Below are 27,996 nucleotides of genomic sequence, written 5' to 3'. Positions count from 1 at the left end.
AAAAATTATTGTCTTGATTATGTAAGATTATATAAAGATCTAAGAAAGAAATTTCAGATGAAAATGACAAAACCAACCAAATGTTTATTAGTCCAATTGTTGTTCTTTTTATCTTGCAGCAACGCACCTCTTGCTTTTTCTTCCAAAGTATGTTATGTTAAGTTTCGTGACCCATCAAGTGTTGGCGTGGCCCAGCATCTAACTAACACGGTTTTTATTGACAGAGCTCTGATAGTTGTACCTTGTGCAGAAGGTTGGTATCTCATGTGTTTTTTTCTATTATTTTAATCTGTGTCCTGTGTGTTACTACCTTTGGCTTTCCTAGAAATTGGTAGGTAGGTAGTACACTGTGTGTGTGTGTGTGTGTGTGTGTGTGTGTGTAAGAATGAAATTTGGAGAAGGAAAGAATTTTTATGTAATTATAAAATATAATGGTTAATTTATTACTTATGTATGCTTGAGATTTAATAGCCAAACATTTAAAAAAAATCATGAATTACTTCTTGTTTGCTTTGGCTTTCTATAGTCAACTTGCAAGTTGTAAACAAAGCTTTCTGAAATTAAAATATTTAATTGGTAGGGGAAATTATTTTAAATGTATAAATAAGTGAGCCTTTGCCCCTGTGTATACAATATTAATGATCTCACATAAATAAAAACTGCATTTTGCCAAATTGGGGTTTTGTGGTATTTATGTTTATAAGAAAAATACTCATAATTTAATCTCTAAAGTATCCTCCTAAGGTAGTTCACCTTGTCATTGAGACCATTATTGCATATTCATTGTGATTGCTATGCAACTGGAATTTATTTTTTTCTTTTAATGACTTGCTTTTCTTGGGGGGTGGCATGGGTAATTGAAGAAAAATCATGGAAAGTAATTTTCCAAAGTTTCCATCAAGGAAATAGTTGTTGAAGGGAACAAGGCCAAAAACCTTATAGCTATTAAATAAATTTAAGACTTAACCTGCTTTAAGAGGTAATTATTACTAATACTTATTTTTTTAGTTATTTCTGTTTACAGAGCCATTCACATATAATAGGCTGTTCTGAATTTGACAGTTCTGGTGTGTAGTTTACTTTTATTTAGGGTACACGCTGTGGCGTGTGTACATGGGTTTTAGAATAGGTTATTACAATTTAAATGTCCTTAAAATATGTTTTCCCTGCTGGATGGTGGTAACTGTTTTACAACGTAAAAAATTTACCTGGAACAACTTAAGGAGCTTTCATATGTAATGTTTTAAAGCCTCTTTTAAAAACTGGGCTAATATTAAAATAACTTGATATGTGGTACACAGTGCTGCACTTTCAAAGTTTGATGCTTATTTCAGAATGCCTATTCTGGGATGTCAAAAACATTATAGTTAGATACAGTAGGTACCATTCTTTTGGTTTTGAAGTCCCAGAATAGGACATTCTGGATTTTTTTTTCAGATGAATTTGAAAGTATTTTTCCCATGCCTGGGGGTTAGAACGGAGTAGGTAAAATAAAAAAGGATTAAAGTTAATTATTTGCTGAATCTGTCCTTATCTATTGATCTGTAAGGGGACAGTGAGTCCAGAATTGGAGAGCAAGGTGAGAAAAGAGCTGGTAAATGGTTTAGTTCTGCATACCAAGTTCATACCAGTTTCACACCAGGTAAACTGCATGGGAAAAAAGAAATCAGAAGGTTTATTAAATGGGAATATTAAATCACATCAGAAAACTATGCCACCAACAGTGAAGGATCTTGTATTATGTTAGCTCATTACTGAATTGGAAGGAAGAATTTTTATCATTGTTGCTTTGTTTGGAACCTTGGTATATTTCCATAGAATTTTTCATATATTTGAGAAGCCCAAACTGTGATCTGTCATAAGTGTTCAAGGTTATGGGCATGTAAAGGTTCTCTTTTTTGTCTGTTTTACTTAATAGAGCTTAATAAATACACATTTATTATAATAGCTCTCGAATATTTTTAATATTGCCATTTTGAGACAGTTTCTCTGGTTTTGAACATGAAAATTTAAGTACATTTTTATTGAAGTTTAGTTTTAAGTAAGTATTTTAGAACACTGATAAAATATTTGGTCTTAGAGAAACATTCAGATACACATTTTTCATTAGTTTAACTAAATACCACCGAATAACCTTATAGAATCTGAGGAATGTTACAGTGAGCTGTTGAACTGATTATGCACTGCAAGCAAAGTAATCATGTGTTCTACTGAAAAAGATAGCAAAGTGGGTTTGAAATAAACCAAAGGAAAGAGTTCCAGTGGAGTAAGTTCTGTTAGAGGAGATGGGGTGCTGTAAGCATTCTTCTATTTACTTCACTGGTTGCATTCTTTCTTTGATGTTATAGAAACAGCATTGTGAAAGAAATGAGAAAAACATAGAAACAGTTTTAAGAAAAGTTTTTTCATTTTCTTTCAGTGTGCTGTTTTTGTAATGCAGTTTTATAACAAGATCCTAAGCTCTATAAGTAATGTTTGATGTGTAAGAGTTTCATACGTATTAAGCATTAGCTATTGTTAATAAAACATGCCATTTCAAAATAAAATATGCTTTCATTATACTTGTCCAGATATGACCTCTTTTTGTTGTTGCGTGCATCTCAGATTTCTTTTTTTGTAAATGTTAACACTTAGAAAAAGATAAGGTCAAACATAACAAGGGTGTCAAGCCTAATCATCAGTCATAACTTTATGTCCACATTTTCTGGTAGATGGATTTTGACTATTAATTTGGTTTTGTATGTTTTCTCTATGTGATATTTGTGCATTATTAGATGACTAGACTGGCCAAGGCAGACCTGTTACACTTGCCTGAGTTAGGCATTGTTTGCCATGCCACTAAACCTGCCGTCAAGTGAAACCTTCATTGGGGAAATGAGATCGGAGTCTGAACCGCAGAAGATGGACGCCCTGTCTCTGTTTTTTATTGTTTTACTTTAATTTCATTTCTTTTTCTTTATTTTGTCCCTTTTTTTGTTTTTGTTTTTGTTTTTGTTTTGTTAAATCTCTTTCACTTTAACTTGTGAGCTGGTTTTCCAGTTCTTTGTAAATGGTATTCCATTAAGGGTTCATAACATTGCTTTGCAGATTATGTTGGAAGATGATTAGCAGAGCTCAATCTTAGAGTGAAATAAATTTTCATAGTAAACTAGGATACAGTGTTGTGAAGCTCAGCGTGAGTCTTAATTGGTGTTTATAGACTGCACAGTACATTTTGTTCTGGAAACACTAAAACACTGATAGAATTCTTAGGAACATTTTCTGACGTTGCAATGTTTTTTCAATTTTTCTCCAAAATCTACATCTTTCATAAAAACCAACTGTTAGCTTCTAATTTTCATCCTTCCCCCTTAGAATTTTAGGCATACAGAATCCTCAAGGAAAAGTAATTTCTTAGAATAATCCAGGGGTAGAGGACAAGCAGAGACATTCACTTTTTTGAGTTATTTACTATAGATAATAACTTACTTCCTTGGCTTACAAAGACTTTTACTTGCCTGTGTGGGGAATGGATATTTGAGAAACTGGTTGAAAACTTACTTGGTGTGTGTATTTCTCTGCTTGAATTTTTTGAAATATTTTCAGGTATTACTAGCTTCTGAATGGATTCTGAGGTTAGGACTAGCATTTTAATTTTAATACTCAGATGTTTTTCCTCTCAGTCGTCTTTGAGGAGTATGGTTTGGGAAAAATGCTGAATGCTTGTTTGTTTTATGTTTTTGTATATACTCTGGTAGTATTTGGAGGGTAAATTTGATAGAATTCTATCTTGGGAGTTAAGCAATGGAACTTTTTTCTTTAAAGTATCTTTAATGGTAATTAGAATAAGAAAAAAATGTGCTTACAGTTAGACTTAATGTTTATAATAGTTTATTACTACTGTGAGAGGCTTTGAGAGTCAGACAACCTATTGATATATTTTTTAAGCCAAAAGTGGAAGTGTAATGTTAAGTATTCATCTTTTTGCCTGTGTTGAATACTTTTTATTTTGTGTAGTCTTTCTACACTGTCTTTTATGGGCAGTTTTGCTTATTTATTTGACAAGTAATCTTAAATTGGGGGCATTAATAAATTGAAACTCTTAGTTTTTTGGGTGCATAAATTAGGGTGACAAAGCATAAGATTTACATAACAGGACCTCAGTCGATTTGTCAAGATGTGTTCAGGTTTTATAAGCATTATAAATAATACCTATTTATAACAGATAAAATGGGTCTGGTAGCAGTCTAAATAGCTTAGTATATATAGGTGGGTATACAGATACATGTGTTAATATCAGTAACTAATAAATAAAAAAAATTGTTATTTGATGTCTTCAGTAAGGCCTACCTACCTTTTATTTATGCATGTTAAAAAATCTGTGCTTGTGCAGAATTTACACTGAAATAATAAAATAACTGTTTTTGAAATTAGTAAATTAATGTAGACTTAGATGTTGCAAAATTTAGGAAAAAGTAGACATTTGTTAAAGCTAATCAAATGTAATTTTTCTGTTCCTATCAATAAGGTGTGACCATTATTTAAAGCAAAATTTAAAAGCTGTCTTGAATTCCATCCATGTTTAGAGGTATATCCAGATAATATTGTTTAGAGATTTATCCCTCCACATCTGGTTGTTTTAAGTAGAATTTGTACTTCTAAAATCCAGCATGGTGCTTTTGAAAACTTACTCCATATGCTGTTTCCAATTTAGTGTAACTTTGTACACTGTGTTTTAAATTATTTTTTGAGGACTCCATAATGGAAATGTATAGCCAACTACCACGTAACTATAAGTAGTACTTTTAAAATAGATACATGTAATGAACTTTTTAAGAAATAATTTTAACGGGGGCAGTAAGAGAGGACACAAAAGGAAAATGTGTGAAAGTTGCAGTTCGTATCAAAGTTAATTGATTAGAGTTTAGTAATTAAATATGGCAAATTGATGAACTTTAGAGTAAATTTTTCATTTTTTTAGTTGTAGGGATTTTTTTTTTTCTTTTCAGTGTCTAAGATTATTTTAGTGTTACTGTCATTTTTATTAGGCAATTAAGATGTTTATAAGCAAGACATTTAGGCCTTAACCACCCCTCTTCAGATAAGTATACGTAAATTGTATACATAAAAGTCAGAACTTTAAGAAGTTTTCTGAGACAGAACTTTTTTTCGTTAGTGGTTCTCAAAAATTTTAGTAGTTTCCCAAGGCATATTCTTTGGAATTGGATTCTTTTAGGCATCTCTGATCTAGTTGGTGAGATGTCCTTTTAACTGGATAGGTGTAGGCTTCCTTTTAAATTGAAGCTGATTGCATGGAGTAGGCTTTTGTTTTTTTCTGTCTACTTGAAATTGAATGGAATTTATTGGAAGGTTATCAAAACTGTTTGCATCACCAGTAGGTAGTTTTAGTAACCAGGATAGGGGCACTCATTAAGGAACAAATTTCAATTCGCACATATTTGTTTTTTCTTTTTCTTTTTTTTGACTAATTTGGTTATTTGCCATTTCTGGGGATTAAACTTTAAAAAATGTTCTTCTTTTCTGTATCTGATGTTCTGTGTGCTATTAGTGATGCAGCCAACACGAACGGTTGTCATGTGTAACACAACTTTCGATCACCGCGAAAACACCGTCCTGGGAAAGCGTCCATGCTTGATATCGTTTGGTTCATGAACATTAAGTTTCCAGTACAGGTGACCCATAGCTCAAAGTGTTAAATAATTGTCTACATTATTCAATTTTTAAAATAATATTCCATTAATGAGATTGTTAGTCTTTGAAGTTTTGCTCACTTTTATTTTTCCTAGTAGAGCAGGATAAAAGGAAAGACTTAAGTTCTTATTTATTTCTTTGTACAGATCTGATAGATTGATTCATTTATTATTATTATTTTTTAAGTGCAAGGGTAATTGTAAAATCATAGTGTAAAGTTTGTGTGGTGTTTCTGCTTTCCATAATGTTTGGAACTTGCCTCTGCAGGTAAAATTCCAGAGGAATCCAAAGCTCTCTCTTTATTGGCTCCTGCTCCAACCATGACAAGTCTAATGCCTGGTGCAGGCTTGCTTCCCATACCGACCCCAAATCCCTTGACTACAGTAAGTAGTACACACCCTCATCTGAAAGAGATTTATGTTGAATTGTGTAATGATTTGAAAAAGAGCTTAGAAAATTATTTCTATTTTGAATCTTTTTTTTTTTTTAATGAAAAGGATTCAAAATGTCTACTTAATTTTTCTACTTAATGTCTACTTAATTTTTCCCCCCACGTCATCACTGACTTAAACTGACTTTTGGAATTACTTCTGAAGTAGTTGGGCATTCGTTTAAATTTGAGAACTAAAATAGATTATTCGTTAGAGAATCAGTTATTGAAACTCAACATTTTAGATCATATGGGGAATTGAAAAATCTAGGTAACTATATTTCCCAGTTCAAGAGGATTACATCTACTAAAGTAAAATAAAATAAAATGATCCACAGCTTTGTAATGGGAAAAGATATCTCAGAGAAACATTTGTCTGGTACTGAGAAAATGTAACAAGGTAAAAACGTGGTAAAAATATTTTTCATTAACTACGTACAATTAAATAGGAATTTGATGCCTCCTTTGTGATTTCTAAGAGGGGTTAGAAAAGATTTTGCTCTTACTGGGCTCTTGTCCTGTTTATTTTAAAGAAGGGTCATTTTTCTTAAAAAATGAATGTAAGACAAAATATAAACCTCACCTTACTTGCAAGTTGTAGCTTAGCTTTGTGGTATTGGATTATTAGGGAGAGAACTAATATTAGCTTTATGATAGTAGTTAATTTTAATACTTTTTTTCTTTGTATTTTTCAAGATTTTATTTCTAAACACCGAGTATGGTGCTTCAACTCACAGCCCTGAGATCAAGAGTTGCATGCTCTACCAACTGAGCCAGCCATGCCCTCTGCCCCACCTTTTTTTAATTAAAAGAAATTTTTTTTAAAGATTTTGTTTATTTATTTGAGAGAAAGAGCATGGGGGGGTGGTCAGAGGGAGAAGCAGACTCCCTGCTAAGCAGGGAACCCGATGCAGTACTCAATCCTGGGACTCCAGGATCATGACCTGAGCTGAAGGCAGTTGCCCAAACAGCTGAGCCACACAGGCACCCCCCCTTTTTTTAAAGTAAATTCTACCCCCACTGTGGGGCTTGAGCTCACCTGGAGATTAAAGGTCTCAGGCTCTACTGACTAAGCCAGCCAGGCGCCCCTTTGATGGTAGTTAATTTACCAAAGTTATAAAAGTGGTCTATGAAACTTTGAAGTGTAAAATTGTAGCTCTTTTTTTAACATGATATTGTACTGCTGGAGACCTGCATTGTGATCACTGGTGGGAAAACGCTTTCTATTTTTAATTTTTTTTTGGTTAGGGGAGTGTTTTATTCATGTATGTATGTATGTTTGTATGGGGGAGGGCAGAAAGGGGGGGAGGGGCAGAGAGAGAGAGAATCTTAAGCAGGTTCCACACCCAGCGTGATGCCTAGCATAGGGCTTGATCTCACAACCCCAAGATGATGACCTGAGCCCAAATCAAGAGTTGGACACTTAACTGACTGAACCATACAGATTATCCTCCTTTTATTTTAAAGATATTTAAATAAAATATTTTATTTCAAAATATTTATTTTAGAGAGAGAAAGAGTGTAAGTGGGGGGAGGGGCAGAGGAAGAGAGAGAATCCCAAGTGGACTCCAAGCTGAGTGAGGAGCCCTGAGACAGGTCTCAATCTCATGATTCTGAGATCATGACCTGAGCCGAATGAGCCACCCAGGCATCCCAGGAAAATACTTTTAATTTGACATCGTTTTGAGTTAAGCTTTTTAGAAATTCTCTAGAAAATTTTATTTTGGTTATGTTCTGGTATAATTTAACATGTTAATTCCTGGATCACTCTCTTTTTTTCAGAAAGTATTGTTTTGCTATCTTCTTTGAGGGGAAATGGTTTTTTCTAAATTCAGCTGTAGACATGTATTATTTTGAAATTTAATTTATAAAGAACAATTTGAATTAGAAAACGGGACAGGTTGGCCCATTGTGACTTGATTCCTGCTTACCTCTCTGACCTTTTTCCTACCTGTTTTCCTGGTGTACTCTACTTTAGCCATACTGGCTTTGTTGTTTTTTAGACGTTCCAAGCATTTTTTTGCTTTAGGGCTTTTGTACTTACTCATCCTTTGCCTAGAACATTTCATTTTCAGGGAGGCCGTGGTTTCTATGTCAGAAGGCAAAAGTGTTATATCAGGAGCTTAGGTCGTCTTTAACCCATTGAAGACCAAAAGAGTAACTAAATACTTAGGTTTCTTACCAGGGCTAGAAAGTAGACTAATCAATCAAAAGAAGGGTAATTGTATTGTTACAGAGCATCTGCATTCAATAGAACTTTCTGCTATGCTGAAAATGTCTGTATCTGCACTATTGAGTGTGGTAGCCACTGGCACCGTGTGCCTATTGAGCACTTGAAATGTGTCCCTGAATTTTAATTAAAATTCACATAGCTGTATGGGATTAGTGACTACCAAATTAAATAGTATAGGTATAGCAGAATGGTATAGTAAAAAGAAGAGACAGGAAAAAGTTTCTAAAAAGTAGCTGAATGATCTTTTAAGTTTGAGAAGCAGCAAAGGGGTTGGATTAGATGATTTGGAAAAGCCCATTCCGTGTGTGTGTGTGTGTGTGTGTGTGTGTGTGTGTGTGTATGTATGTATAGTGTACCAGTGGAGAAAATTTGCAGGTCAGAGGGATTGGCAACCAGTGGAGAAAATTTGCAGGTCAGAGTGATTGACAACTGGGAGTACCTGGAAAGGCTTGTTGAATGCTTTAAATCCATGCAAAACTAATAAATAATGAGTCATATTTGTGATTTAACTTAATGGTATGTAATAATTTTCTTGCACAGTAAAAAAAAATAAATGTAATGACCTTCAAACATCTGTGTACCTTATACCATAGAAGATAAGGTGTGAGGGGCGCCTGGGTGGCACAGCGGTTAAGCGTCTTCCTTCGGCTCAGGGCGTGATCCCGGCGGTCCGGGATCGAGCCCCACATCAGGCTCCTCCGCTGGAAGCCTGCTTCTTCCTCTCCCACTCCCCCTGCTTGTGTTCCCTCCCTCGCTGGCTCTCTCTCTCTATCAAATAAATAAATAAAATCTTAAAAAAAAGAAAAAAAGAAGATAAGGTGTGGGGGGAAAAGGAGCGTCAATACGTAAGCAAACTATGGAGACAAACTAGGCTCAGAGGGTGGTAGGCTTGCTTCATAGACCACTCACCCATTTTTGAATTAAGACATTTCATACAACTTTATGATAACTTGAAGCAGTGATGCTGTGCAACAAATCTAAGATCCCACAGGTTGTAGTAAGTACTATGAAGAAAACAGTGATGTGGTAGAGAGTAAGTGAAGCTTCATATATAAAGTCAGGGAAAGCCTTTTGGAGGGGATGGGTGACCTGATGCTTGAAGGATTTGGCTGGCAGAAGCTGAGGAAGAGTTTTTTGGCAGAAGGAATGCCAAGCAAAAGCCCTCAGGTGGGAAAAACTTGTGTCTTCGAGGTACAGAATGACAGTATAGTTGATGCTTAGGAAATGGGGCTGGTGGTAGCGTTTTGAGATATTGGAGGGATAGGTAGTGTACTGATTATAGGGCTTTTGTGCCATGGAAAGGAATTTGAATCTTATTCAAAAGGTAAATAGAAGCCATTGATTAGCTTTAAGCAACGTGTAAGACATAATTTGACATTTTAAAAAGATCATACACAGGCCTCTGTGGCAAGTGTAAGTGATGCTTGTTTCATCAACTTATGTTTTCATCTTTAGGAAGTGTTTTTACATAGAATTTGTTCAATATTAGTTTTGTAACATATAATTAGTGCTCAAACTTTACTTTCTTTTTTGGACAGGAAGAGTAGGGGAAAAGGGAGGGGTTGGAAAGGGCAGAGAAAGAATGTTAAGCAGGCTCCATGCCCAGCGCAGAGCCTGATGGGGAGCTCTGTCTCACAATCCTGAGCTGAAATAAAGAGTCCGATGCTTAACTGACTGGGCCACCCAGGTGCCCCAGTGCTCAAAATTTTCTTTTTTTTTTTTTTAAAGATTTTATTTATTTATTCGACAGAGATAGAGACAGCCAGCGAGAGAGGAAACACAAGCAGGGGGAGTGGGAGAGGAAGAAGCAGGCTCATAGTGGAGGAGCCTGATGTGGGGCTCGATCCCAGAACGCCGGGATCACGCCCTGAGCCGAAGGCAGACGCTTAACCACTGTGCCACCCAGGCGCCCCTCAAAATTTTCTTAAATCACATAAATGGAAATGAAAGTGGTAGTTTTTTTCCCCTTGGATTGTCTTCTCATTAATTCTGTAAAGTCTTCTATTTTCAAATGTTGAGATCTTCTATCTTTCCTAGTTTAAGTTCACATTAAAAACATACTCCTTAATGCTTGAACTAAAAACTGAATTTAGTAATGTTATGAAAAGTCATTCAAAGGTTTTGTCCTGTTCCCGTCAAAGTATATGTAAGTTCAGTTTTTCAGGTTTCTTTTCTTAGGTAAACTTTGTCCCTGTTTCAGTTTTAGTCCGTGCATAGTAGTACCTTGCTTTTACCACTTAGTACCGGAGTAGCTTTGGGAAAATTACTTAACTTCTGTAAGTCTTTTTCTTTATCTGTGAAATTGGCATTAATATTCATACAGCAACTTTATAGGACATAACTGCTGTGAATAATGAGAATTGACTGTTCATTTTTAGTTTCAAGTTTGAAAGTAGTTAAAATACCCAGATAGTTAAGAATTATGTTGTATTTCTAACTACATGCAGAACTACTGTGACCTCCTTCTCAATAATTCAGACATCTACCTGGCTTAAAGTTAGTACTCCCTAGTCACCTTCCATTTTGTTGAGTTGATCGTTTTCTTTTTTAAGGTTAAAGAATAGTAATCTTTGATACTAACAGAAAATATGTGTTCTTTCTTTCTTTTTTTTTTTTTTAATTTATAGTTGGGTGTTTCCCTTAGCAGTTTGGGAGCTATACCAGCAGCAGCACTAGACCCCAACATTGCAACACTTGGAGAGATACCACAGCCACCACTTATGGGAAATGTGGATCCTTCCAAAATTGATGAAATTAGGAGAACAGTCTATGTTGGCAATTTGAATTCCCAGGTAACTAATTTAAGAAAAAACTGGGCGATAGGACCTCTTACTCTTTCCCCCTCCTTCAAAGTGATAGTGACTGATAAAGTAATGTTTACCTAATTTTTTAAAAAAGAATATACTTTATTAAAGCATGACTTTGTTTCTTCAGACAACAACAGCTGATCAACTACTTGAATTTTTTAAACAAGTTGGAGAAGTGAAGTTTGTGCGGATGGCAGGTGATGAGACTCAGCCAACTCGGTTTGCTTTTGTGGAATTTGCAGACCAAAATTCTGTACCAAGGGCCCTTGCTTTTAATGGAGTTATGTTTGGAGACAGGCCACTGAAGTAAGAAACCCTAAACAAAGAAATTTTAATGATTTTGGAAAAACTTAAAGTATTTCTGATGTAATTAAGGCTTTTTTTTTTTTCTTTTTAATAGTAATTGGCAATTTGTGGAAAGGAAGACTTTGTGTTAAGTATAAATGAAATACATGAGTTACTTACTATTTTAGCCTTTAAAGTTGTATTTGAAAACATATTTTCTATTTTATAAGATCTAATTTGATATTAACAATATTTATATACCCTATATAATGATTTTAGGTCTTTTCCCATAAGCTCTAATAAAGCACGTTGGGCTTGCATTATGAGTAGACTAATGGATGATTGAACATACAAGATGGACTTAGAGTAATACTGTAATAAGAATTTTGGTAAATCTAAAATCACAGAAGGAAAATAATATTAAGTATCCAGAAGTGTTTTAAATCATACATTTTGAGTTTTAATATTTTCTCATATCCTTTTTTGCAAAATGAAAAATTGGTATGGACTTTACATACTCAAGACCAGAAATTCTGTTTCTTGCAGATTATTGAGGCAGCAGTTTTATCTGAATTTCATAGGTAATTGCCTTAGTTATACAGCTTGATCAGGATTTAGCTATGAAAGGATAAAATATCTCTTATTAGTGAATGCTTGTCTTCTCAGTGTGAAGGGGGTAAAGTGAGACTCACCAGATTCATTTATGTGCATTAGAGAAACCACTTCTTACCTAGTAGGGAGGAGTTTTATCAGGTGCCTCCCATATTTGAAGCTATATCTGACTCACCATGGTCCAGGGTTGATTAAAATTGTGCACATATACAGCCTCTCCTGCATTCTCCCAGCGTGTACAGATTTCAACGAAAACTTAGAATTCAAGATGAGAAATGATGCATTTTTATATTGGTGTCAGCATTTTAATTGATTATAATTCTAAGTTGTGTGGAAAAGCACTTGTCCTGGTATATTCAAGTTGTTAAAGAGTCAGCTAGGGTTCAGTTTTTCTTTCTTCTTTCCTTGCTTTTGGCTCTGTTAGCAAGAGATAAAGATGGGTGGTAATGAGATTAATCATGGTTTTGATTATTCTGTATTTAGCTGTATCATTCTTAATGTGCTTTCGAGATGTCCTCAGATTTATAAATAAGTGTATCATAAACATTTGTTTCATGTTTTGTAAAATATGGTGTGTATTTGTGATATGCTAATATTTTTAATTTAGAATTAATCACTCCAACAATGCAATAGTAAAACCCCCTGAGATGACACCTCAGGCTGCAGCTAAGGAGTTAGAAGAAGTAATGAAGCGAGTACGAGAGGCTCAGTCCTTTATCTCAGCAGCCATTGAACCAGGTAAGGCCACAGTGTTGTTACATAGGTCACAGTTTAAGATCATAGAACTGTAGAACTGGAAGGAATTTTAGAAATTATCTTGTTTAGTCTCTTCGTTTTACAAACAAGAAGACTGAAACTCGAGAAAGAGTAAGTGACTTACTAGTGTCAGAGGTCAAAGAACTGGTTAGCACACATGTTGTGTTTTCCCATGATACTGAATTGAGGCACATTAGCTTCAGTTAATCAGTTCTTTATGTTTTTGTAGCAAAGTCAGTGCTCACGCTGATTGGCTTAAAGCAAAGTATACATGTTATTGTGAGGCTGAAAATCAGAATAAATATAAAAAATGTTATGATCAAGCAGGTTCACTTTCCTTCTAAGTTTTCATTTTAAAAAAGGAAAGAGAGCCCATGATCGGCAAAATACAAAGACTGTTGAGCAAGGTAAAGGAACACCTATTCAGATTTCTATGTTGCTTACTGAAAGTTAAAAATCCAATCTCAAAATGTGTAGGTGGTTTACAGTTGAGCAAATTTACTACATTAGCACTCAGAATTTAAGCTTCACTGCTAGCAAAATAAATGGAGAGAAGATTTAAAATCACTGTCATAGGAATTACAGACGTGTTATAATCGTACATTATGGCAGCAACAAAATATTACGAACAGCTGTTTATAATCATCTGGTTTATATGTACTGCTGCAGGGTGGCTGCACTCAACGAGTTTATGCAATGACTTTCTTGGATGTTTCTGAAGGATAATTGCACAGGAGGAGGATGTACAGAGAGTAGGCCCCTTGCACTATATGTGGTACATTCCACTTGTGCCTGATTATTAACTGGGATCTTTAATTGTTCTGAGCTTACACTGCAAAGTGGTTTTTTCCTCCCAGAGTCTGGAAAGAGCAATGAAAGAAAAGGCGGTCGATCTCGTTCCCACACTCGTTCAAAATCCAGGTCTAGCTCAAAATCCCATTCTAGACGAAAAAGGTCACAGTCAAAACACAGGTGAGAATTTCTGCTATCATATTTAAAATTTTTTTGGTCTTGTATTTAAAATAGTTAAGATTTTCTTAGTTTTTGTTTACAGAGTTTAGAAACTTCAGCAGAGTTCCCCAGGAATTATGCTTATCATTAAATGTTGCTTTAATTATAATAATGTAGTTAAGAATGAAATTTTATCTAACTAATATATAATTTTTATTATCTCAATTTTCAGTTTTAGTAGATGGTTTTCTATCTTAAGGTCTCTATTGCTGATTCTTCTAAGAATAAACTAGTCTTTATACAACTGGCAGAAACTTTTCATTCTTTTTCTTGAAGCCAAGTGAGGTGCTTTAAATCTTTGGTATTCTTAATGGTAAGAGCCTCCTGCACCCACTTTGGGACCTGAAACACAGCAGTAACTGCAGCTTTAGCTCCAGCTATTGTATTATGCTTAAGCTCTGTTTGTGTTCTGTTTATCTTACTTTGGAACATAGTTCTGTCTTTTTAATTTTCTTTTAAATCTGTTGTGGGGGCGCCTGGGTGGCTCAGTACGTTAAACGTCTGCCTTTAGCTCAGGGTCCTGGGATCGAGCCCTACAGTGGGCTCCCTGCTCTGTGGGGAGCCTGCTTCTCTCTCTCCCTCCCCCTGCTTACGCACTCTCTGTGTCAAATAAATAAATAAAATCTAAAAGAAAATAATAAATAAAAAAATCTGTTGTGTTGTACTTGGTGTGAAGTGGAGCACAAAATGTGAATTTGAAACAGAATTTTGATTTGGAAGTGCCCTAAGAATCGAGTTTAAAGTGGGAAATTTACTGTCTTCAAGATATGGAGGGGGAGGTGTTACTGAAATACGAGAATGTGTATAGTGAATCCTAATTGCGTCTTAATATGTACATACATCCTTAGGTCTAAAGAGAAGAGGTGAAGCGTATGTGCGCGTGTGTGCACGGTGTGTGTGGTGGTATTAGGGAACGAGGACGGTTTGAGAGGAGGGGAAAAGGGAACAGGTATGCTGTAAGTTGAACCTCATCAGCAAGCTCAGTTTAGTCTATTTTTCTATGATACCAAGGAAATTGAAGCAGTGAGATAGGAAAAAATGATGTTCTCTGTTTGACTCTAGTAAACTATACTTCTAGCTGTTTATTGGCGTATACTTTCATAAATTTGAATTCGTAAGGTCTCTTTTGGGATATGGTTTTACTGTCTTGTCTCCTTCCAAGGTCATCCAGTAAGGCAAGTTCAGATCCAAGTGAAGGGAGATGTTGCACGTACAAGGAAGAAGTTAGAGCAACAGAGCCAGAGTTGGAGAAGGAAAGTGGTATAGAAGCAGTGGTACTAGATTGTGGGTGTTTCTACAAGTTGACAGGATGTGGTGAAGGTAAAGCAGATAAAGGAAATATAAAGTCGAGCTCAAGAGTAATTACTTCTTTTCTGAGGAGGAAAGAGACCAATGACCTGAATCTCATTCTGTGTTGATTACAAGAGCCGTGCTCCAAATCTAATACCTTAGTGGTTTTCTAAGGCTGGAAAAAAGCAAAACTTGATTTCCTTGATAATTTCTGTGAAAATGTATCTCTTGGAGCAAATTTATTCAACTGTCTGCTTTAAGGTGCTTGCTGTTATCATTTTAGGTATATTTGGATATTTTCCCCTTCCAGAGGTTAGTAGGTGAAGGATTTTTCAGTCAAAAATGAAATTTGTTAATTACTGTTCTTAGTTCATGAGAATGCTTTCCTGTACGTTTGTCTAATAATTGTGTAGCATTAGAAATCACTTGCTTTTGGCATACGCACATACGTGTAACACTCATATATTTATGTAGTGTGTAAATTTATACTATTTTTATACATGTATAAAAACACATGTAGCCTTTACTGAATTCATAAAGAAATACAAAAGAAGAAATGTTCTTTTTAAGGGGGGAAAATCCCTTAACTGAAAACATTTGACTTAAGGATCTTGGTAAGAAAGGCACTTCCCTGGTAGGGGAGGGGAATGGCAGGCATTTCTTGGCTTCATCCACTAGTGGGATTTGCTCTCAGCTCTGGCTCTGCCCCACTAGACTTATTAGCAGGAGTGTGAGTTGCAGGAGCCTTTGGTCTTGAAGGCCCACACTCTTCTACTTTCTCAGCATTCTCAGATGCTTCTGGACCCTCCTCCAGCCCCTGTCCTTTCCCTGTTTCTTCCCTTTGGATAGTAGAAGTCAGGAAGGGGTTTCTTGTCACTGTGATCTTGGCTAGGCCTGGGGAGGTGTATTTTGACTTTGCTCAAATTTTTATATGTGTTTTTTTCAAAGGACAGTGTTAGAAAACGTGGGTAGTACTGTAATTATTATATTTTAAAGTTAAGTAACCTTGACAGACCAGCATGGGAACTCTAAGACATTTTATAATATTTTAATGGGAAACAGCGGGCTTAGAGTTGAACTTTGATGAGACATGATGGTAAGTTGCCCTGTATTTACAGTTTAATTTATAAATGTGGTTTTGCACATTATACTGAACTGAGATCCCCTAATGATAACCCAAGTCTTTCTCTCTGGTTGAATTAGATTTGCTCTTGACCTGAAGCTTTTAACATTCCTAATCAGAACACTTGTTTGGAGGTGACTGGTGATATAGGGACATGAAAGTATTTAATGTCAAAATTAAAATATAGTGATTACTCTTGGGACTTTCAAACTCTGAGGACCTGTAGGGTGAGGTGGGAAGCCAAGTGATCAGTGTTATTTGAAATTAATTCTTACTAAGGCTATACTTAATTTTTTAAAAGGTGTTTCTTTGCTTAATTAAGGTTGGAAAGCAGTGTTTGAGGAAAACAAAATTACTATGTATATTTTTAGCAGGGTTAACTAGAACAGAAATGTAAAGACTTTCTAATAAGTACATAGAAGCAAAGGCCTTATAAAACATTCCCCTTATGTGGATGTCTGTAAATGGATTAAAAATGTCTTTTAAGTTTTGCAGTTTTGCCTTAATAGCTACCGCTTGACCCTGTCTCTCTTGGGTTATTAGTAATAGAGATTTCAACAAACTGTGTCTTATCTTCTTGTATTAAAAATATGGTATGAAGGTAAATATATAATTTTTAAAGCCATTAAATGATTCAGTTGAGAATTAGCTGTTGGGAAACATTCTAACTGGAAAATGTGTTTAAAAAACAGGATTTCATTATTAATTGAAAATTGTCTCAAGATTTTTCTGGCTTCTTAGCATACCACAAGCATTTTAACTGTATGTATTTCTTTTATAGATATTTGTTTTAAGTTAACTCATGAAAACATGACTGTCAAGATGAATTTTAATTATATAAAGCATACTTGTGGAAGTTCATTTGATCTCCTTGGACTAAATAAAGCTGTAACTTAAAGTTTTCATTTATGTTATTTGTTACTCCTGATCTTGAGAGTTAAGAATTTTGAACAATTACTGTGTGCCCGAGACTGCTAGGTAGTCTTTCATTCGTCATCTGATTCAGTCCTCATGACAGCCCTAGGTGATGTAGGTATGATTTTCCAGCCTTGTAGATGAAGACTAGGCTTAGAGAGGATAAGTGAGTAGCCAGAGTTCTCACAGCTAGTATGTGGCAGAGCTGAGTGTCAGAGCCAGATTGTTTCTCTCCAGAGCTGGTGAGTCTCGTCACTTTGTTACTTGTGCGCGTTCAGTTTTGTTGTATTTTAATAGTTACGAGGATAAAAGTCACGTTATATAAGCATTATTTCAGTGGGAATAAGGAGCCTAGAGAATTTCAGAATTGGAGTAACCATTATTTTTCCTGAAAGAATTCCTGTAATTAGGGGCACCTGGGTGGCTCAGTTGGCTAAGCGTCTGCCTTCGGCTCAGGTCATGATCCCAGGTCCTGGGATCGAGCCTCATAGCGGGCTCCCTGCTCAGCTGGGAGTCTGCTTCTCCCTCTCCCTCTGCCCTCCCCTCCCCCCTCCCCCCCGCTCGTGCTCACACTGTCAAATAAAATTTTTTTTTTAAAGTTTAATAGCTATGTTTATATAGTTATGAAATCAAGAGGTCTTGCAAATCCAACATTTAGTTATCTATAGCTTCAACTCATGAGTAATATTCATTTTCCTATCACACTAGCAGTGTAATTAGTACTGTGCTTCCTTATACATTCTTTTTGTTTGTTTGTTTTAAAGATTTTGTTTATTTATTTGACAGAGAGACAGCCAGCGAGAGAGGGAACACAGCAGGGGAGTGGGAGAGGAAGAGGCAGGCTCCCAGTGGAGGAGCCTGATGTGGGGCTCGATCCCAGAATGCCAGGATCACGCCGTGAGCCGAAGGCAGCCGCCTAACAACTGCGCTACCCAGGCGCCCCTTCCTTATACATTCTTAATATATGTTATGACAGACATCACATAGCCAGTTATGACAGACATCACACAGCCAGTTAGAGAAACTCTTGAGCCAGAAAACCACTATTTCTTATCAAAGTATAACCACAAGCAGTTCAATTACATGCAAGTCAAGAGTTAAATTTAATTTATGGTTTAAAAACTTGTTCTGTGGGAGAAGTCATACAGTAACAGGCATATAAGAATTAGCACAAGAAAGCCACACTTCAAAATAGCATTTTCAGTCTGACATAGAAAATAATTTCTTTTTCTGTCTTTGTGTTCTGAGAATGAACTGGTTGGTAAAGTTGCCAATAAATAATTTATTGCAAATAATCTGAGGCATTATGTAATAGAGAATTTTAAAATATTGATAAATACTGTTGGGGGATAGGTTTTTAAAATTTTCTCACTTGAAAGACAAATTTTTAAAAATGGAAATTCTAAGCATAAGTTTTGACATTCTAACAACTTGTTTTTCTTTAGGAGTAGATCCCATAATAGATCACGTTCAAGACAAAAAGACAGACGTAGGTCTAAGAGCCCACATAAAAAACGCTCTAAGTCAAGGGAGAGACGGAAGTCAAGGAGTCGTTCGCGTTCACGGTGAGTTTTGGGGAAATTAGCGGTAATTTTTCTTGTGGCTTCATTTGTTAAAAAATTGTGTTTTAGGTTTTTAATGAGAGACATTAAACTTTTTTCTGATTGTTTTAGAGTGATTAATATTGATTGCCATCGATTTGAATCTGATCAGAATGATTCATGAGGTTTCTAAAATACATAATTAAACTGGATGACTGTTTCATCTAATAGCTTCATGTACACCTGGGTTATATAGAAATTATCATGTAATGTATTACAAGCTATTATAAATTTTTTTGGCTTGATAATTGTTGAGGAAAGGGAGGTCCTTTTTGGGGAGTAGAATAATTTTAGTTGTGAATTCATTTATTTATTTTTGTTTTTAAAGGGACAAGAGAAAAGACACCCGAGAAAAGACCAAGGAAAAGGAAAGAGTGAAAGAAAAAGATAGAGAAAAAGAAAGGGAAAAAGAGAGAGACAGGGAGAAGGAACGTGAAAAAGAAAAGGAACGGGGTAAAAACAAAGATAAAGACCGGGATAAAGAACGGGAAAAGGACCGGGATAAAGACAAGGAAAAGGACAGAGAGAGAGAGCGGGAAAAAGAACATGACAAGGAGCGAGACAAGGAAAAGGAACAGGACAAAGAAAAGGAACGAGACAAGGACAGATCCAAAGAGATAGATGAGAAAAGAAAGAAGGATAAAAAATCCAGAACACCACCCAGAAGTTATAATGCATCAAGAAGATCTCGAAGTTCCAGCAGGTTTGATAATGTTTAATATTTTTACCAAGGGGTTTACTGGTGACAAATGAAAATGTAAATTTTAACCAAGGAGAAAGAGATTATTCTACGTAAGTGTGAATAGTACAATAATACCAGAACATTGCCCTCTAATTGCAGAGTAAACATTTCTCTAGTAGAGTGCTTGCCACAGTATTGAACCTATGAGGTGGTAGAGATGATAATTGGGCAAAGTTGTTTGAAAAGTTTTAACTATCCTTTGTAACCCCTGGTGCCGGCAGTGGCTGCTGCTGCAGCTGATTTTCTTAGAGGATGAAATGGCAAGGACAGGTTTTTCTTTTTTTCTTCCTTTTTTATTAAATGGAAGAATTTACCTCTTGGTAAATTTTAATATGCAGAATTATTAAAATTTCATTTAAGTTGTCTTTACTGCTGTATGTTGTTAAGAGCATGATGGTGAATTTTGGTTTTCCTTGATCTGTCAATGTTAAGGTTTTACCTTTTTTCTTAGGACTGTTCCCGCTATTAATAAGTACACTGCCACCAGGTGGCAGCAGGTTGCCATAGTAACAGCTGCAAAAAGAGGACATAGGACCTTCCTTGATCCAAGATCTAAACCTGTATCTATTACTCCACATGATACAATAACTGAGTAAATGGAGGTTCCTAACTTGTTTTAAACTAGATCTTAAAAGTACTAAACAAAACACCTATTTTAGCAAGTTTTATGGCTATTTTAAACGTGGTTTTTCATAGAAGATAATTGGAGATGAATGTGTATTTCCTGTGTTTCTAACTTTGTGTTTCCATAGCTTGTTCTTAATACTAGTCTTTGGTTAGGTAATACACGATAATTGCAGGCATTTGTTGAATGCTTTACCAACTGCCAGATTTTGTCTCAGCACAGTTTTTCATGACTAACCTTATTTAATCCTCACAGTAAATCTGTGAGAAGACTATTATTATCATGGTTTCATAGTATGACAATACCACAGCTTAGGGGAAGTTTTCTGTCTGCTCTGCACTTCATGTTAGAAGTACAGTAGCTCTTTCTCTTCTTTTTAATAGATTAAGTTTAATTGGGAATTCTCTAATCAGTACTTGGTACCTGCTTTAAGAAACTGCCTCAGAAGCATAAAGTTGAAAGCAACAGTGTATGTTCACTTGGGGCTTAAAGTAAACAGATCACTGCCGTATTTCAGCACATTGAACCAGAAACTGAAGAATTAATGTAGCCTCATTGCTGTGGACATCAGTCAAGCCTTGCAACTGTTCCTTTACTGCACAGTGATTTTATTGTCTGTCACACCTTCGTGTTTATGTCATCGTTTAGTTATTGCCCTTCATAACACAAAACAGTGTTTTGATTCCTTTTAAATTCAGTTGAATTTACGTTTTGAATGACTTTGAAATGTTTAATTTCTTCCGGGGCCATTTTAAGTTGCTTGACATTTAAAGAAGTTCAGATGTTTACATTCATTCCTACATATATTCTTACCTAACCTCTGGGGCCTGGGGAAGAAGCTGAGTAACATTAGTTTCTAAAGGTTCAGAAGTTTGGCATGTTTTGTGCTTTCATAGGAGCTTGGTGAAGAGTTACACTTTGTCATCTTTCAGCATTTTTCTGTTTTTCATGTGCTCTGATTTGTTTCATAAACAGGAAACGTTTTAAGGACTCAGAAAAATAGAGTACTTGGTATTCTTATTTTCAGCATTGTCCTGTAATCTACATTTTTAAAGAACATTTTCCTATTTAAGCAACTTTCAATGTTTACAGTAACTAGCAATAAAGCTAGTGAGGAGAAAGGAGAAAATATAGACACTGAGTATGTGCAAGAGACTGTGCATGGTACTTTATAGGTTTCATCCTAAATCCTCGTTAACAACACTATCAAGCCGGAGTTACTAACTCTATCTTCCAGTTGGAAAAACTGAAACTCAGATTAAGTAACGTGACCCTAGTCATGCACCTGGTAAGGTGTGGAACTAGTATTTAAACCTAAGTCTGTCTAACTACAGTTCCTTATACTACCGCTGACTGCCTCTTTCTCAACTAATAGACATTCTTGATTGCTGTTTATCTAGCCTTAGCTCTCATTATCATCATCTGTTAGTTACTCAATATCCACCTGTACATAGTGCTTCCTGAACAAACAAAGTTAAACAGAACTGGTCAGGGCGGAACTATTTTGTGTAAACAGAGTCTAAGATACATTGATATTCTCATGCTGTGAAAAAAGTGTGATATTACGCTGAGCTGTTACAGAATGCCATTGACTATGAATGGAATATCTTTACCTAATTTTCACATAAGGAAGTATAATTTTGGGGTGCCTTGGAAATAAAATTGGGTAATGGAGGAGAGAACTTTAGGTAGAATTGGAATTGATGGTGTTTTCAAAGTTCTTGGCTATTTTGGCCTTAACATATACTGTATGTACCACATCTGAGCATTATCTGATACTTATTTTATAATGAAAAATGTAAGCAAAATGCTTCTTTAGCCTCAAATATTCTTACTGAGGTGGTATGGAAAACTTGGATTCTAGGGGATTTGGTTCTTTCACCTATATGGCCACTAATTATTAGAGCTCCTTGTGAGATCGTTGGACACATTAATCATTTTAAGTATGTCCTCCTACCTCATCCCCTGAATTATGGACATCTTGAAATTCATTTTTTCTCAGTTGTGACCATGCTTATAAATGAAGTAATTTTGAGTATGCATCATTTGCTAATACGTTAAACAAAATAGTTTTTAATAATACTAAACACTGTTAATTCAGTAGTTACTTTTTATTTCATATTTAAGCCCCAGGTTTTAACTATTTTACTTCTGTCTAAGCAACTTGTGCACTCAGTTTTAAATGAATAGAGCAATAAAATGGTAGGAAGTTGGAGGGTAAAACAATTTTTCTGTAAAACCGATTAATGTAAATGCTTTTTTAGAGACATTCTGAGTGCTTAGATTTGGAAAGTTCACATTTTGCAAGCCAACTTAATCCTTTATAAAATAATCCACAGTGGGGCAGCAAGGAGCTAGAGGCAGGACAAAGGATCTGGATAAGCAAAACATGTTTTAGATGCTGGAGAAGAACCTACTTGAGAGAATCTGAAATACCCATTAATATTTTTTCTGTTCAGGAAATTATTGTTCAAATAAATCAGATGAAAAGGAGTCTTCTTCCTTTTCTGTTACAAAACCTTAGAACATATTTTCATGTCTGTAAAATTTATGGTTTAAAATTTGACCTGCACTAACATTAGATAATAGAACATGTTGTTAAAGGACATGAGTTTAAACTGGTCTTAAAGACTACTGCTCACTTGAGAGCGTTAAGGACCCTTTTGCTTTTGTGTATTTGAATTGCCCTTTTTTAAAAATTGCTGTATTTTTAAATGATATATTTTTGACTTTCAGGGAAAGGCGTAGGAGGAGGAGCAGGAGTTCTTCCAGATCACCAAGAACATCAAAAACTATAAAAAGGAAATCTTCTCGATCTCCATCTCCTAGGAGGTAGGTTGAAAGCGTGTGCTAAATCCAAGGATGGAGCGGGGGAAGAAAAATTTTCTTTTGGATCTATTTTTAAACTTTATATTTTGAATGAGTAACATGTCAAACATTTGTGTGTTTTAGAAAGCCCAACAGTATACAAAGTTATACATCAGGAGGTCTTAACTTCACCTATGCAGTCATCTACTCTGTGTCCATAAGTAGTGACTTCGCTTTTTTGTATTGTATATCCTTCTAGATTTGTGTAGAGATATACAAGATGGAAATGTATAGTTTCTTTTCATATTTCTTATGCAAAAGGTAGCACAAAAATCGCACTGTTCTGCCCTTGCTTTTTGTCACCCAAATGCCTGGAGATCTTTATGTATTCATCCGTGAGTGCCGCTTCATTCTTGTTTAGAACTGCATGGGCTTCCATTGTGTGGTAGTACCTTGGTTTACTTAACCAGCCTGCAGTAGAATAGGTTTGCTTAATTTTCCTATTATAAATTAGACAGTACTGTAATGAATAGCTTTGGACTTAACTTCGCAGGTATGTGGGGAAATTCCAGAAGTGGTAGGTGGTGTTGTGTCAGAGGTTAAGTGTGTTTTATAATTTTGAGAGGTGTTTCTTTATTGCCCGCCGTAAAGATAGCCAGCAATTTGCACTTCAGCCGGCTGTGTCTGTTGAGAGTGTCTGTTTTCTGTCAGCTATAACGTATTATGTTACTACAGTTGTGGATTTTTGTCTGTCTGATAGATGAGAAATGGTATCAGTATATAGTAATTTTAGTTGCATTTCTCGTAAGATGAAGGTGACTTTCTCTTCATATATTTGAAGGCCATTTGTATTTCCTTTTCTATGAATTGTTGGTATACTTTGCCCATTTTTTTGTGGGGTCTGCTCTTTGTTTTTAGAATTTTCTTATTTCCAGGGGCTCTTTTTGTATTAGCGTGATTATTTATTTATTTTAGTTTTGTTATTTTGTTTTTGTTTTGTTTTGTTTTTGGGGTTTTTTTTTTTTTTTGGTAACTCTACCCCCAGCATGGTGCTTGAACTCACGGCCCTGAGATTAAGAGTAGCATGCTCTCCTGAGTCAGCCAGGCGCCCCTGTATTAGGGAGATTATTCTTCAGTGATTTTATACAAGGTATCATTCCTACTTTGTCATTTCTTTTCAGAAAATGTTATGAGACTTGATTTTACAAAGGATTTTTTTAAAAATAATTTCCCAAGTTTTCGCTTTCCTTTTTTTTTTTTTTTTTTTTTTTAAAGTAAACTCTATACCCAGCGTGGAGCTCAAACTCAAAACCCTGAGATTGAGTGTCACATGCTCTACTGACTGAGCCAGCCAGGTACCCTTCAAATTTTTTCTTCTATGACTTCTGGATTTTGAGTCATACAAAGTTAGAAAGGTCTTTTCTATTCCAAGATTATATTAGAATGCCCCCCTATTGTTTCTTCTTGTATTTTATGGTTTTACTTATTGCATTGAAGTCTTTGATCCATTAGGAGTTCATCCTTATGTCTGGTATGGCATGTGGGTCCAATTTTGTTTTTCCATATGATTTTCTTTTGATCAGTACCATTTATTAAAAACTTAATTTTTCTAACATTGATTTGCTATATTGCCTTTTTAGGTACTAAATATTTCTTTTTGTGTTTGGGTCTATTTCTGGGCCTTTGCTGCTAGGTTGGTTTGAGTGATGATTTATTTACCAATGCCCCAGTTATTCAAATGGTATAGTATTTTTTTAACATTTAGTAAGGCCGATTGTCCCCCACACTTCTGCTGTTTTTTGAGCATTCCTGATTTTTTGTCTGTTTATTTTTCCATTTGAAAATAAGAGTCATTTGTTTAGGTTCTAGAAATAAAATCTGATGATGATTTGTATTACAGTTACATTAATTTATTAATTAAACTACGGAAAATTGATAGCTATTTTTAATAAAGCTTTATGACGGTGAGTCTTTCTATCCAGCCTCTTTTTTACTTATTTAAGCCATCCATAGTGTTTTTTAGGAATACTTCAGTGTTTCTTTCTTACAGATTTTATGCATCCTCTAAGTGTCTTCCTAGATACTTCCTTGTTGTTGTTGCTCTTGTTAATGAAGTCTTTTCTTTCATTATGTCCTCTCATTGGAGGTTGGGTTTGTGCTGCAAAGGAAGGTTTTTACATTCTGCGTGTTTATTTTTCATTCCATCACCTTAGTGATCGTTCATAGTTTTTCAGTTGGTTTTCTGTGGTTTTCTAGGCATAGAAAAGAGAAATTTACAAAAACCTTTGCCAAACTGTAAAGAGGAGCATGTTTTTTCTCAGCAGAGGTCAGGTCTTATGTTTATTTGCTTTGTGGGTTATTGTTTTGAGGTGAGAATAATGGAAGGCATACGATACTGTAGTTGTGGGCCACATATATTTTTAATGCTTCACTCATGAAAATTAAGACTTTCCCAGTTATGAAGTCAAACTAGACAAAAAGATGTGTTTACAAAGTCACTTCTTGTCTGTTCCTTCTATATTGCACCCCATCCACCCTCTGTAAGTGATGAATTTTTTATCCTTCCTGTGTTTCTTTTTGCAAAATTAGGCAGATACATTGATTAGAATGTCTCCTTCTTCCTTCACAAAAGATAGCATACATTATGTATAGTGCGTGTGTGTGTGAGAGAGAGAGAGAGAGAGACTGTAGCCCCACCTACACCTTGGGTTTATTTATTTATTTAAAAGATTGTATTTATTTATTTGGCAGAGGGAGAAAGCACAGGCTGGGGGAGCGGCAGGGAGAGGGAGAGAGGGAGAAGCGGGCTCCCCGCTGATCAGAGAGCCCAATGCAGGGCTCCATCCCAGGACCCCGGGACCATGACCTGAGCCAAAGGCAGATGCTTAACCAACTGAGCCACTCAGGCGCCCCTTGGGTTTTGTTTTTTAAATTGAGAAATAACTCACATGTCATAAAATTCACTTTGTGTACTTCAGTGGTTTTTAGTTAGGTTCACAGTATTGTCAACCATCACTGCTACTTAATTCCAGAACATTTTTTTTCACTTGAAAACCCATACCCATAAGCGGTTACTCTCCCTCACTCCTGGGAGCCACTAGTCTAACTTACTGTCTCTGTGGATTTGCCTGTTCTGGACACTCATAGATGGACTCATGCAGTATGCGTAGTGTTTTGTATCTGTTGTCTTTGACTAAATAATGTTTTCAAGGTTCATGTTGTAGTTTGTATCAGTACCTGTGTGAATAATATTCCACTGAATGGATAAAACCATGTTTTATTTATCCATTCCTTAGTAAACTTTTAGTATTTTTCCATTTTTTAGCTGTTATGAGTAATGCTTTCAACAGTCATGTACAGGTTTTTGTGTGGACATGTGTTTTCATTTCTCTGGGGCACATGCCTAAGGAGTGGTAACTGCTGAGTCCTATGGTACTGTCTATCTTTTTTTTTAATCAGTATGCTGAGCAGTGAGTCAATTAATTAATTAATTTTCTAAGTAATCTCTATACTCAGGGTGGCACTCAGACTCACAACCCTGAGACCAAGCGTTGCCAGCTGTACCAGCTGAACCAGCCAGGTGCCCCTCTCTTTATCTTTTTAGAAACTGCCAAACTGTTTTCCCAAGCACCTTTGTCATTCTACCTTCCCACCTGTGCTTCCCTCCTATGCTAGGACTCCACAATTTCTCCCCTTGCTCAGCAACACTTGTTATTGTCTACCTCTAATTATAGCCATTCTGCTGAGTCCGTAGTGGTATCTCGTTGTGGTTTTGATATGTGTTTTTCTAACGAATAGTGATGTTAAACATCTTTTTGTGTGCTTATTTGATCATTTGATATATCTTATTCGTATATCATTTGTATTTCACATGCCTTTTCAAGTTTTTTGCCCATTTCCAAATTGGGTTATTTGCATTTTGTTAAGTTGCCAAGAGTTCTTTAAATTCTGTATATATCTCGTACCAGTTACATGATTTGCAAATATCTCTCCTATTTTGTGGGTTGTCTTCTCATTTTCTTGATAGTATTCTTTGATGCATAAAAGTTCTTAATTTTGGGGGTGCCTGGGTGGCACAGCGGTTAAGTGTCTGCCTTCAGCTCAGGGCGTGATCCCGGCGATCTGGGATCGAGCCCCACATCAGGCTCTTCTGCTATGAGCCTGCTTCTTCCTCTCCCACTCCCCCTGCTTGTGTCCTCTCTCGCTGGCTGTCTCTATCCTGTCGAATAAATAAATAAAATCTTTAAAAAAAAAAAAAAAAGTTCTTAATTTTGATGAAGTCATATTTAGCTGTTTTTTCCTTTTGGTGCCTGTGCTTTTGGTGTCATATCCAAGAAATTGTTGCCAAATACAATGTCATGAAGATTTTCTCCTATGTTTTCTTCTAAGAATTTTATAGTTTTAGCATATACATTTAGGTCTTTGATCCATTTTAAGTTAACTTTTTAATATGGTATAAGATCACGGTCCAACTTCATTCTTCTACATGTGGATAGCCAGTTTTCCCAGTATCATTTGTTGAAAAGATTGTCCTTTCCCCATTGAATGGGTCTTGGCATCTTTGTTAGAAATCATTTGAACCATATATGTGGGAGTTTATTTCTGGGTCTTCTGGATTATTCCACTGGTTTATTTTCTGTCCTTATATAAAACTGTACTGTTTTGATGACTGTACCTCTGTTTAGTAAGTTTTGAAATTGGGAATGCTGTGCCTTCTAAAACTTTGTTCTTTTTAAGATTGTTTTGGCTATTTGATGTCCTTCAAGATTCTGTATGCATTTTAGGATGGGTTTTTGTATTTCTGTAACAACAACAGTGGGGTTTTGATAGGGGTTGCATTCAGTCTCTAGGTGGCTTTGGTACTATTGCCATTTTAACAATATAATAAGTCTTCCAATCCATAAACATGGATGTCTTCCTATTTATTTGTCTTCATCTTTTTCAGCAATTTTTTGCCTCCTTGGTTAAATTTATTCCTAAGAATTTTTCTCAGTTTGATGTGATTGTTCCCTTGACATTTAAAAATTATGTGGAAAGATATACACATATGTTGCAAATACGTCATTT

At 35.6% G+C, this 27,996-nt stretch overlaps 1 protein-coding gene across 7 annotated transcripts in view; it reads left to right on the top strand.

Moving 5' to 3' along the window:
• The window catches only part of SREK1 (splicing regulatory glutamic acid and lysine rich protein 1), a 44,048-nt gene that overhangs the window by 9,121 nt on the left and 6,931 nt on the right, over positions 1–27,996 (top strand). For 2 of the 7 annotated variants that reach the window (XM_045794237.2, XM_045794236.2), the window contains exons 2-10: positions 120–253; positions 5,959–6,074; positions 10,982–11,146; positions 11,289–11,467; positions 12,666–12,796; positions 13,672–13,786; positions 18,599–18,718; positions 19,083–19,457; positions 22,858–22,953. In XM_045794237.2, the coding sequence (XP_045650193.1) occupies positions 120–253; positions 5,959–6,074; positions 10,982–11,146; positions 11,289–11,467; positions 12,666–12,796; positions 13,672–13,786; positions 18,599–18,718; positions 19,083–19,457; positions 22,858–22,953 (1,431 nt within the window). Of the gene's footprint in view, positions 1–119; positions 6,075–10,981; positions 11,147–11,288; positions 11,468–12,665; positions 12,797–13,671; positions 13,787–18,598; positions 18,719–19,082; positions 19,458–22,857; positions 22,954–27,996 lie in introns of those variants that run through there. The other 5 variants (XM_087862123.1, XM_087862121.1, XM_087862122.1 and 2 more) reach the window with 5 other exon arrangements.

Source organism: Ursus americanus, chromosome 5 (genome assembly GCF_024610735.1).
Source record: "Ursus americanus isolate L20-20 chromosome 5, mUrsAme1.1.p, whole genome shotgun sequence".
NCBI lineage: Eukaryota > Metazoa > Chordata > Mammalia > Carnivora > Ursidae > Ursus > Ursus americanus.
Note: the sequence above shows the minus strand (reverse complement) of the source record. Positions and strands in the feature narration are given on the sequence as shown.